This window comes from Dendropsophus ebraccatus, chromosome 14 (genome assembly GCF_027789765.1).
Source record: "Dendropsophus ebraccatus isolate aDenEbr1 chromosome 14, aDenEbr1.pat, whole genome shotgun sequence".
In the NCBI taxonomy this organism is placed as follows: Eukaryota; Metazoa; Chordata; class Amphibia; order Anura; family Hylidae; genus Dendropsophus; species Dendropsophus ebraccatus.
Window position 1 is genome coordinate 64965528 of NC_091467.1, and position 13463 is coordinate 64978990.

The following is a 13463-nucleotide window of genomic DNA, read 5'->3' on the forward strand; positions in this document are numbered from 1 at the left end:
ATCCTCCTCTATGTATATACTGTGCCTACTCTCTCATCTCATGTGTATATACTGTGCCTACTCCCTCCACTCATGTGTATACACCACTCACCTCATGTATATATACTGTGCCTACTCCCTCACCTCATGTGTATATACTGTGCCTACTCCCTCACCTCATGTGTATATACTGTGCCTACTCCCTCACCTCATGTGTATACACCACTCACCTCATGTGTATATACTGTGCCTACTCCCTCCACTCATGTGTATACACCACTCACCTCATGTGTATATACTGTGCCTACTCCCTCCACTCATGTGTATATACTGTGCCTACTCTCTCATCTCATGTGTATATACTATGCCTACTCCCTCCACTCATGTGTATACACCACTCACCTCATGTGTATATACTGTGCCTACTCCCTCACCTCATGTGTATATACTGTGCCTACTCCCTCACCTCATGTGTATACACCACTCACCTCATGTGTATACACCACTCACCTCATGTGTATATACTGTGCCTACTCCCTCCACTCATGTGTATATACTGTGCCTACTCTCTCATCTCATGTGTATATACTATGCCTACTCCCTCCACTCATGTGTATACACCACTCACCTCATGTGTATATACTGTGCCTACTCCCTCACCTCATGTGTATATACTGTGCCTACTCCCTCACCTCATGTGTATACACCACTCACCTCATGTGTATACACCACTCACCTCATGTGTATATACTGTGCCTACTCCCTCCACTCACCTCATGTGTATATACTGTGCCTACTCCCTCCACTCATGTGTATACACCACTTACCTCATGTGTATATACTGTGCCTACACCCTCCACTCACCTCATGTGTATATACTGTGCCTACTCCCTCCACTCACCTCATGTGTATATACTGTGCCTACTCCCTCACCTCATGTGTATATATACCACTCTCCTCCCTCACCTCATGTGTATATATACCACTCTCCTCCCTCACCTCATGTGTATATATACCACTCTCCTCCCTCACCTCATGTGTATATACACCGCTCTCCTCATGTGTATATACACCGCTCTCCTCATGTGTATATACACCACTCTCCTCCCTCACCTCATGTGTATATACACCGCTCTCCTCCCTCACCTCATGTGTATATACACCGCTCTCCTCCCTCACCTCATGTGTATATACACCGCTCTCCTCCCTCACCTCATGTGTATATACACCGCTCTCCTCCCTCACCTCATGTGTATATACACCGCTCTCCTCCCTCACCTCATGTGTATATACACCGCTCTCCTCCCTCACCTCATGTGTATATACACCGCTCTCCTCATGTGTATATACACCGCTCTCCTCATGTGTATATACACCACTCTCCTCATGTGTATATACACCACTCTCCTCATGTGTATATACACAGCTCTCCTCATGTGTATATACTCCGCTCTCCTCATGTGTATATACACCGCTCTCCTCCCTCACCTCCTGCGTATATACACCGCTCTCCTCCCTCACATCATGCGTATATACACCGCTCTCCTCCCACCGCTCTCCTCCCTAACATCATGCGTATATACACCGCTCTCCTCCCTCACATCATGCGTATATACACCGCTCTCCTCCCTAACATCATGCGTATATACACCGCTCTCCTCCCTCACATCATGCGTATATACACCGCTCTCCTCCCTCACATCAAGCGTATATACACTGCTCACCTACTTCACATCATGTGTATATTCCGCTCTCCTATATCACATCATGTATATACACCGCTCTTCTCCCTCACCTCTTGTGTATATACACCGCTCTCCTCCCTCACCTCAGGTGTATATACACCGCTCTCCTCCCTCACCTCCTGCGTATATACACCGCTCTCCTCCCTCACCTCCTGCGTATATACACCGCTCTCCTCCCTCACCTCATGTGTATATACTCCGTTTTCCTACATCACCTCGTGTATATAGATACTGCTGTCCTTCCTCACTGATTACTGATAGGGTGTGGTCTGATTGTACTTCATGTCTTATTGAGGAAACATCCACAGTGTAGGGGGAAAAAAAAGGAAGTGCACCTCTGTGATGATATGGCTCCCAGATGCAGCAAACAGCGACGCTACACAGCTAGTGACTGGTGTTGAGCGAGCCAGTCAAAATGTTAGCAACATTAGCCGTACCCAAACCCTCTGTCTTTGACTCCCGGCGGCTCCATAAGTTGGGTGCCACCCCAAGGAGTCCTGGAAAACATGGATACAGCCACAGATAGATTGTACCGATAGGATAGGCAGATTTCACAGGTGCTTTGCCCATTAACACCTAACAACCACCCACTGTCTTTTGAAGCCGCTGCAGTCGAGGGGGTTGTGGTGGAGGAACCCCTGGTCCTGCCTTTTTAACCTCTAGAGTGCTGTGGTCCATGACCCTGGCATTATCAAAGGGGATTCCTCGCTCAGATCAGGTCTCCGGGTTTTTCCAGTGGCCTGATGAGACACAGGGAAAAAGCTCCTCAGTCATCTCTAGGGACCTAGAAAGGACCCGAGGGCTGTCTGATTGTTCTGCCTGCTGCTAGGTCATTAAAGAGTGTTTTTTTTTTTTTTTTTTTTTTGTTTTTTTTTTTGCAGAAATCAATAGTCCAGGCGATTTTAAGAAACTTTGTAATTGGGTTTATTAAGCAAATATCTACATTTTAAAAGACTTTTCCCAGGTCCACCCCCCCTCCCTTCCTTTCTGTCATCCACTGCTCAGAATCTGAAAATCTTGACTGTTACATCAGTCAGACTCTGTCTGTGCTATGGAGAAGGGAGGAGGGAAGAGGGAGATTAGTCTGCAGCAGAGAACAAAGGATTACACAGTGTGGAACTGTGTGAAAGTGTTATTCAGAGGTCAGAGAGGTCAGTGCTGACTGTGAGAGGAGATAGCCCAGTGATGTAGCTGTAAATTAACTCTTTGTTGTCCTGTTTTGGTACCTCATCTCTCCCCTCTTCATAGAAAATAATGAAGACAGGGGGGAGAGCGTCAAACTGCTTTTTCATGATAAAAATACCTTTTTTCGACTAATAAATCCAATTACAAAGTTTCTTAAAATCGCCTGGATTATTGATTTCTGCAAAAAGAAGTGTAATGACAGTGACTTTATGGAAAGAGTAAATTTCTCCTCTTTTTAAATCCATTCCTGGCTTGAGCTGTAAAAAATTTGTCAGATACCTGTTGGTATAATAGGACCCTAAGGGTAGACCTAGCAGCAGCCAGTGTCACAGAGAGACAGACGTAATGTTTTAACATACCGAAGTATGGCAATGCATTATAACTACAAAATAAAGTTAATAAATAGTATTCTCTATAGGAATAAAGAAAAAAGTTAATAAAGTAAAAAAGTATGAAAAAATAATAAAAAAAACACTAAAAATTAGCCGGTAATTAAAGGAGAACTACTAGCTGGTTAGACGAATCTAACCTGCTGATAGCCCCTTGTAAGGGGTCATTAAGGGGTTATCCAGGGTAAGGAAAATATTGTTTTATTTCCCCCCTTTAATGGCACCATTCTTGTCTTGAGTTTGCGTGTAGTATTGCGGCTCCATTAAAGTAAATAGAGCCGATTTGTAATACCACAAACAAACTGAGCACAGATGTGGTGCTGTTCTTGGAAGAAAACAACATTTTTTAATCTTGTTTTTCAGGTTAATAGGTTTGATGTAAAATGTGCCTCAATGCAGACGTCTTTTAGAAAACCTAAGGAGACATGATGTAGCAATGCTTGAGCTGAAAGAGGCTATAGCTCAGAGTCCATCAATTCATAGTCACACAAACTGTCTGTGTAGGATCGATTGCCCTCCCTAGGGGTGTATGTCCAGGTTTGGAAAGACATGGCCACTTTCTTCCAAAAACAGCACAGAACAAGAATAGGGGTTATGACAGGTCACCATGGAAGAATCCGCTGCTGTCCAGAAAACGTGTCGGGCCATCTCAACTTTTGGGAAATACCTTGATGTTCCAAAGTGTTTCTAGGGAAGTGTTGTATGGACACATGAGACAAAAGTGGAAGAGGACTATCCCTGGACACAGCACCAAAACCTCATAGCTGGGAGCTGTCATTATGGTTTGGGACCCGGACACCTTGTGCTCATTGAGAAACATGAGAATATTATACTGGAGAATGTCAGGGTGGCCGTCCATGACCTCAAGCTGAAGAGACCTTGGGTGATTCTGTAAACATGACAATGAACCAAAACAGAAAGAAAGCAGCTACAGCCTGGAAGAAGATGATGTGTGTTTTAGAACAAAGATGCTGTGGCCTGACCTGAAGAGGGCGCTGCACACAAGGCATCCCAGAAATGTTGAGGAACTTATTGGCAGCAATAAATGGTTCATGATTTTTTCACATTGTTGTGTAGGTATAATTTGCGGTTATAAGAAACACTTAATTGGTGTAGGTGGTCATTGCTGATAGGGGATCTACAGGTTATCAAATTCAGAGGTTCATTTAGGGTACTATTACACCAAGCAATTTTTCAACGATAAACGATCTTAAACGACCGCTAAGGCAAACGATCCGAAATCGTTCGCCCAATTACATGGAACGATGATCGTTATTTATGATCGTTCTTGCGGTCGTTTAGTCGTCGGTATTGCGTACATTTCAGCTGCGAATTCTTATTCCATCGAACGGTGTGCGAACGATGTGCGAACGATCAAACGATAAAAATAGGTCCGGATCCTATTAAACGATCAACGATTTCTCGTTGGTCGTTTAATCGTTGCCTGCTATTACATGAAACGATTATCGTTCAAATCCGAACAATTTAACGATTTTTCAAACGATAATCGATCCGTGTAATACCAGCCTTACTTCCATTCCCTACACTAGTGGATGTTTACTCAAAAATTATTTTATCTTATATCTGTATGTGCTGTGCCCCCTAAACCTGTTTGAGATTCCTACAGTACAGTGGTGACACATCTGCCAGCTAGTAAGGGATTAGGGTCACTAGGCAGATTTGCCATTCTGAAGTGTAGGAAAGCAAGGTGGAAATCTTTGGAAACTGTAATGAGTCCATATTGTTTGCCAGCCAGCTTTCCAAGACATGTATACCTCTCCAGTATGGTATGTGCTGTGTGTTGTAGTTGTCAACCCCACATATTGACTTCACTTCTTTCTTCACTGTGACAGGTGATCTCTGATCCTGTCTACCTCCAATCATCATGGCCGCCGATACCTCAGAACATGAGGAGGATGGAGGGCAGGAAACGGTGTCCAGCGGGAACATCCTAGAATCATTCACAGAAAGTAAAGAAACTCGAGAGCTGATTGTCGGCCTGCGGAACGCGTGCGAGGAGCTGGTCAGTAGGGAGGTCTGCACACAGAGATTTATAGGTGAGTAGAGACCATCAGCATGGAGGTCTGCACAGAAGCTTATAGGTGAGCAGAGACAATCAGCAGGGCAGCCAAGGAGCTGAGAGCAGTTTAAGGCCATGTTCACACTGGCTATGAACATTGGCCGTGGTTTGACACGGCCATGTCAAACAACAGCCGATGTCTGACATGTTCGCCCGGCCGATACTGCAGTATCGGCCACATGAACATCACTTGATTTTATTTGGAATGCGGGCACATTCGGGTATGCCCGCACTCCATTTTGCCATAGACCACAGTGTAAAGTATGGCTGGGAGCCGTACTTTACACTGTGAGCACAGGCTATTTTGTACAGCCGCAGTTCGCTGAACTTTGGCTGTACTAAATAGACTTGTCGCTTATTTTATGCGGAGGCAGAGAACAACGGCTGTAGTGTATACAGGGTGTATACACTACTGCCGTTGTTCCATACACTGCTATGCAATTATGCAGTGCTGTTAAACAATGGCCAGTGTTGCGGCCTGCAACATCTTCTGTTGTTTAACTGCCAAATACAGTGTGTGAACATAGCCTAAATGAACCCTGTCTAATGTCTCCCCTACAACCATCCTGTGCATTGTTATCATTTCATATTGATCGATTTATCTATCTACCATGTATTTGTTTATAATCTGTGTACTTCACCTCATCATATCTGTCTCACATCCCTCCTGCAATCTGTGTCTCATATTACCTCCATTAATCCAATGCAATATTCATGTCTTTATATCTGTGGCTTGTTTTCTCTGAGGCTTCTGGGTAATTTATGGATTGCCCTGTCATATTTTGCAGTGATAATGGACACGTATCAGGAGCAGCCTCATCTCTTGGATCCACATCTTGGTAAGTTATCTTGTCCTTCCTGACCATTTCTAGCTCCTCCTCACAAGAATCAGTCTGCTCAGATGTAGATTCCAGGAGATGCACAAAGGCTCTTGAGCTGGGGGGGGGTGTGTGAATATTTTCTACCCTGACAAGGGAGGAAGAGGCCAGTGGGGACACAAGGAGTTGACTATTACTTTATAGCAGCTATCTCTAAACTCACCATGCCCTGACATACTTTGTGATCTCTTACAGAATGGATGCTGGATCTCTTACTTCAAATTGTACGAGACAAAACCTCTCCACCTGTTCTTGTGCATCTGGGCTTCAAGTTTCTCTATCTCATTTCCAAGGTAAGCTGTCTGCCAGTGATTGCTTCATACCTGCATCCTCCTCTGTTGTTTGCTGCTACCACTAGGGGTCATGTGTCTGATAGTTCTGGTATTCCAGCTGTAGCAGAAGGCGTCAAATGGTTAAAGGCTGTAGTTACTATGAAGAACATTTGTTTCTTCTCAGTACACCCCAAGCCCCCCCCACTCGGCACCATGGCTGTCCAGCTGTGCTAAATTCACCACAACTGCACTGTCTTCTTTCAACATGTTGAAAGACGACAATCAGCCGGCATTGTGTATGTCGGCTAATTGTTGTCTTCTATTACACGAATCGATTATCTGCCGTAATGGTTGGTATCGTCTGAATATGGACGATAATTGCTTTGTGTAATAGGGCCTTAACAATGTCAGCAGTTTGGATCGTGATTTGCAGATAACATATTCCATTACATGTAAATGTTTGAAGTCCCTTCTGCTCAGCAAGAAAAAATGTTGATGAAAAAATGCCGTCTAATCCACTGTCCCCTCTGAAGTTTTTATTTGATAATTGTCTCTGTATATTGCTTACATTTCCATGGTGGCTCTCTCTGGGGGACAGTGCTTGGGCCATATAGTCAGCTTCTCCCTATTTATGCAGCTGTAGTGACTGATCTGTGTTCCGGCAGGTTCGGGGCTATAAGATTTTCCTCCGCCTCTTCCCGCATGAGGTTGTGGATGTGCATCCGGTGCTTGAAATGATCTCAGTACAGAATCCTGCAGATCACGAGGTGAGAGCAACAATGTTACTATAGATCCTCCAATTATGTCATGTTTACAGTAGGGAGAAAGCGTCATAGGATCATGGACTTTACCCTCCTCCTATTGTAACAAGGGTAAGGCTCAGAAGCAATGAATCCAAGTAAGAGCAGAATTACACACCGATACCAGGGGTACAGGATAGGGACACGCTGACACTTGGGGTACAGGATAGTGACACGCTGACACTTGGGGTACAGGATAGTGACACGCTGACACTTGGGGTACAGGATGGTGACACGCTGACACTTGGGGTACAGGATGGTGACACGCTGACACTTGGGGTACAGGATGGTGACACTTGGGGTACAGGATAGTGACACGCTGACACTTGGGGTACAGGATAGTGGCACGCTGACACTTGGGGTACAGGATAGTGACACACTGACACTTGGGGTACAGGATAGTGACACTTGGGGTACAGGATAGTGACACGCTGACACTTGGGGTACAGGATAATGACACTTGGGTACAGGACAAAGACACACTTAGGGTCCTATTAGACGAAGCGATTTTTAACAATTATGTTAACGAATATATGAACATGGATGTATTTTGGGGTTCAACCTCTTACGTGGTGTATTTTCTCTTTAAGACATGGGAGACACGTTACATGTTACTCCTGTGGTTGTCTATGACATGTCTCATACCCTTTGACCTCTCACGCTTGGACGGAAATCTCTCTACGGAAGGAGGACAAATACGTCGCTCTACCATGGATCACATCCTGGATGTCGCCAAGGTCTGGTCTCGTTGAATGTTTTCTCTCTCTGTTTATATGTGTGTTTTTATATATATATATATATATATATATATATGGATGAATCTGACTCTGTCTACTCATTATTTCAGTCCTATCTGCTGGTTAGTGACAAAGCTCGGGATGCGGCCGCCGTTCTTGTTTCTAAGTAAGTCTGTATGTTGTGTAGTACATCCTTAGAGCCTCTGCTGTATGAGGAGACTAGATACCGCTGAGTCCTCCCCATTCACTGCACATCTTCCCTGTACACTCACTATACATCCAAACACCACAGTTTGCTGTAGATTTACATCACACTCTTATCTAATCTCTTTCAATACCAACACTATTGCTAAAGGATTCGTGGTTATACAATGTAATAAGAGGCAGGTCATGGACGAACAGGGACCTCCAGCTACCAATGCAATGACCAGAAGGGCTGAGCCCTAGGGAAGATCTGAGTGTTGTTGTAAGATCAGCCTCTAGGTGTCAGCAGAGGACTCCTCTTCCATCATATGACTGTATGTATGTCCCTGCACTTGGCTTCTGGGGGTCCTCATTGTGCACAGTGCTTATTGCTCAGATGTTCAGACATCTTATTACCATTCACAGCAGGGAAGATGATATTACAGTGCATTAGTATAGAGTAGGAAGCTTCTATACATACAAGAAACGTGTAACACTGTGTATTATACAGGCAGCCTACATCCAAGGACCCCTTTAAAACTAGGGTTCATGACAATGTATCATACATAACATTGATTCTACCTCAGTCTCATCTCAGCAGTTGCCTAGTTCCCTTTAAAATCTATGGACGTACAGCTGTGTCTTTGTGGCCCCTGATCATTGGCCCCTATATAAACATCCTCTTCTTGAGGTGCCTCTGTAGTCAGACAGTGCCCTTCCTGCAGCCGTATAGCCGACTAGTATACAGACAAAATAACCATATAGCCAACTAGTGCCCTTCATGCAGCTAAATAGTCGGGCAGTGCCCTAAGTGTTGTAGCCTTGTAGCCAGACAGTGCCCTATGCATTGTAGCCTTATAGCCAGACAGTGCCCTATGTGATATAGCCGAGCAGTACCCTATTTGTTATAGGGGTATAATACCCTAAGTGTTGTAGCCATATAGACGAGCAGTACCCTATTTGTTATAGGGGTATAATACCATAAGTATTGTAGCTGTATAGACGAGCAGTACCCTATTTGTTATAGGGGTATAATACCCTAAGTATTGTAGCCGTATAGACGAGCAGTACCCTACGTGTTGCAGCTATATAGCTGAGCGGTACCTTACATGTTATAGCCATATAATACCCAAAGTGTTGTAGCTGTATAGCTGTGCATTGGCCTACCTGGAGCCAGTGGAGCAGTACCCTACGTGTTGTAGACTTAAAGCCAGACACTGCCCTATGTGTTGTAGCCTTATAGCTGAGCAGTACCCTACGTGTTGTAGCAATATAATATCATAAGTGTTGTAGCTGTATAGCTGTGCAGTGGCCTACCTGGAGCCAGTGGAGCAGTACCCTACGTGTTGTAGACTTATAGCCAGACAGTGCCCTATGTGTTGTAGCCTTATAGCTGAGCAGTACCCTATCAGGGCTCCAGACTAAAGAATTTACCTAGGAGCCATTGGCTCCTAACCTGAAAAATTTAGGCGCCAAATAGAATATTTGGTCGCCAACATTTTAAAACATGTAACATTAATGTTATGTTAAATGGGACTTACTGTGTGCAGAGGCCACGGCAGCCTCCTCCTCCTTTAGATTCTTTCTTTTCTTAGTTTGAAAACGTTCAACATGGAAATTTGCAACTTGACAACCATATACCCCCCTGCTGCCGGTGTGTTCCCTCAGCCAGCTGCCATCTTATCGGCAATGATCTACTCTACAGCCGATGACATATAGCCCCTGTGGCAATGTATATGGGAAGTGGTACTGTGCAGTGTCTACATACAGACACTGAGGGGAGTGGTACTGTGCAGTGTATATACATACAGACACTGAGGGAAGTGGTACTGTGCAGTGTATATACATACAGACACTGAGGGAAGTGCTACTGTGCAGTCTATACATACAGACACTGAGGGAAGTGGTACTGTGCAGTCTATACATACAGACACTGAGGGAAGTGGTACTGTGCAGTCTATACATACAGACACTGAGGGAAGTGGTACTGTGCAGTCTATACATACAGACACTGAGGGAAGTGGTACTGTGCAGTCTATACATACAGACACTGAGGGAAGTGGTACTGTGCAGTCTATATATACAGACAGAGGGAAGTAATACTGTGCAGTCTATATATATATATATATATATACAGACACTGAGGGAAGTGGTACTGTGCAGTTTATATATATACAGACACTGAGGGAAGTGGTACTGTGCAGTTTATATGTATACAGACACTGAGGGAAGTGGTACTGTGCAGTTTATATATATACAGACACTGAGGGAAGTGGTACTGTGCAGTGTATATATATATATACAGACACTGAGGGAAGTGGCACTGTGCAGTCTATTACACATACAGACACTGAGGGAAGTGGTACTGTGCAGTGTATACATACAGACACTGAGGGAAGTGGTACTGTGCAGTGTATATACATACAGACACTGAGGGAAGTGCTACTGTGCAGTGTATACATACAGACACTGAGGGAAGTGGTACTGTGCAGTGTATTACATACAGACACTGAGGGAAGTGGTACTGTGCAGTCTATATATATATACAGACACTGAGGGAAGTGGCACTGTGCAGTCTATTACACATACAGACACTGAGGGAAGTGGTACTGTGCAGTGTATACATACAGACACTGAGGGAAGTGGTACTGTGCAGTGTATACATACAGACACTGAGGGAAGTGCTACTGTGCAGTGTATATACATACAGACACTGAGGGAAGTGCTACTGTGCAGTGTATACATACAGACACTGAGGGAAGTGGTACTGTGCAGTGTATTACATACAGACACTGAGGGAAGTGGTACTGTGCAGTCTATATATATATACAGACACTGAGGGAAGTGGCACTGTGCAGTCTATTACACATACAGACACTGAGGGTAGTGGTACTGTGCAGTGTATTACATACAGACACTGAGGGAAGTGCTACTGTGCAGTGTATATACATACAGACACTGAGGGGAGTGGTACTGTGCAGTGTATATACATACAGACACTGAGGGAAGTGCTACTGTGCAGTGTATATACATACAGACACTGAGGGAAGTGGTACTGTGCAGTGTATATACATACAGACACTGAGGGAAGTGCTACTGTGCAGTGTATATACATACAGACACTGAGGGAAGTGGTACTGTGCAGTGTATATACATACAGACACTGAGGGAAGTGCTACTGTGCAGTGTATTACATACAGACACTGAGGGAAGTGGTACTGTGCAGTCTATATATATACAGACACTGAGGGAAGTGGCACTGTGCAGTCTATTACACATACAGACACTGAGGGAAGTGGTACTGTGCAGTGTATACATACAGACACTGAGGGAAGTGGTACTGTGCAGTGTATACATACAGACACTGAGGGAAGTGGTACTGTGCAGTGTATATACATACAGACACTGAGGGAAGTGCTACTGTGCAGTGTATATACATACAGACACTGAGGGAAGTGGTACTGTGCAGTGTATTACATACAGACACTGAGGGAAGTGGTACTGTGCAGTCTATATATATACAGACACTGAGGGAAGTGGCACTGTGCAGTCTATTACACATACAGACACTGAGGGAAGTGGTACTGTGCAGTGTATACATACAGACACTGAGGGAAGTGGTACTGTGCAGTGTATACATACAGACACTGAGGGGAGTGGTACTGTGCAGTGTATATACATACAGACACTGAGGGAAGTGCTACTGTGCAGTGTATTACATACAGACACTGAGGGAAGTGGTACTGTGCAGTCTATACATACAGACACTGAGGGAAGTGGTACTGTGCAGTGTATATACATACAGACACTGAGGGAAGTGGTACTGTGCAGTGTATTACATACAGACACTGAGGGAAGTGGTACTGTGCAGTCTATATACATACAGACACTGAGGGAAGTGGTACTGTGCAGTGTATTACATACAGACACTGAGGGAAGTGGTACTGTGCAGTGTATATACATACAGACACTGAGGGAAGTGGTACTGTGCAGTCTATACATCCCCACCCCCACGCACTGACTACCGCACCTGGCCGCCATCACAATAGAAACACTACCCAGGCCGCGGTCCCCGTCACACACATTACTGGCCGGCCGCCACCCCTGCCGCCCCTCCGGTTATACTCACCCAGTCACCAACAATCTAAGTATGGTGCCGCTGGGGTGAACTTGAGGATCCGCCGGGTGAGGAGAGGCGGGAGAGAGGCGCTGGATGAGTGTGGCGCCTCTGCGGCCGTCCGTCCAATGAATGACGGACGTGCTAGATGACGTCACTGGAGAAGCGTGTCCCCAGTGTGCGGAGACACGCTTCAGTGCAGCGTGCGGAAGGCGGTCACTGTCCTTAAAGAGACAGTGCGCCGCCGCCGGGGCCAGTCGCAAATGGCGCCCAGATTAATAAATCTGGGCGCCATTTGCAAGATGTCAGTCGCATTGGCGACCATTTTGGTCGCCATCTGGAGCCCTGCCTATGTGTTGTAGCTATATAGCTGAGCGGTACCCTACGTGTTGTAGCCATATAATACCATAAGTGTTGTAGCTGTATAGCTGTGCAGTGGCCTACCTGGAGCCAGCCATATAGTGGAGCAGTGCCCTACGTAGAACTGCATAGCCAGACAGTGCCCTACATGTAGCCATAAAGTGGTGTGGTGCCCTCTGTGTAGTCATACATCCTTGCCACTCCCAAATCCTTCAACTAATGGATTTTTGATATTTCTTCAGGTTCATCACCCGCCCAGATGTCAAAGAGAAAAGGATGGCAGATTTTTTAGACTGGGCTCTTTTCACATTATCCAAGGCCTCTTACCTCACCATTGAAGGGACTATCGCCATGGATGGGATCCTGCAAGCCTTGGTAAGTCTTACCTCCGAGGGTCATGGCAGAAGCAGGTTATACCGCATTGGTTATATCTGTCACATTAAGTGACTGACAAAACTTTACGCTGCACCTTATGTACTGAGGCCTAAAATGTGTCAGTAGGTGTCAGATGTTGGAAATAGTACATAGTTACGTAGTCCTCGGGGGGCCTCTGTGTTGTAATAGCAGGTCTTTTAGTGTTAGGCTGTATTCACACTACTGTAATAGCCCTAGTTGGTAGGGCCATCAGTTTTTCAGGAAAGAATAGCGCAGTACGACAGACGCCGTGCAGGAACCTGTGCAGGGATTAAAAGTCATTAGGATATGTCAGCTCTGGCATTGCCACCATGGTTTCCATTT

The 13463-nt window shown here is 45.2% G+C and overlaps 1 protein-coding gene across 2 annotated transcripts in view; it reads left to right on the forward strand.

Annotated features, from left to right (window-relative positions):
- TBCD (tubulin folding cofactor D) overlaps window positions 1–13463 on the forward strand; it is a 133971-nt gene that overhangs the window by 560 nt on the left and 119948 nt on the right. For both annotated transcript variants that reach the window (XM_069954040.1, XM_069954039.1), the window contains exons 2-8: window positions 5152–5355; window positions 6167–6217; window positions 6452–6549; window positions 7194–7295; window positions 7919–8065; window positions 8176–8231; window positions 12968–13100. In XM_069954040.1, the coding sequence (XP_069810141.1) occupies window positions 5184–5355; window positions 6167–6217; window positions 6452–6549; window positions 7194–7295; window positions 7919–8065; window positions 8176–8231; window positions 12968–13100 (759 nt within the window). In that variant the 5' untranslated portion in view covers window positions 5152–5183. The remainder of the gene's footprint in view (window positions 1–5151; window positions 5356–6166; window positions 6218–6451; window positions 6550–7193; window positions 7296–7918; window positions 8066–8175; window positions 8232–12967; window positions 13101–13463) is intronic.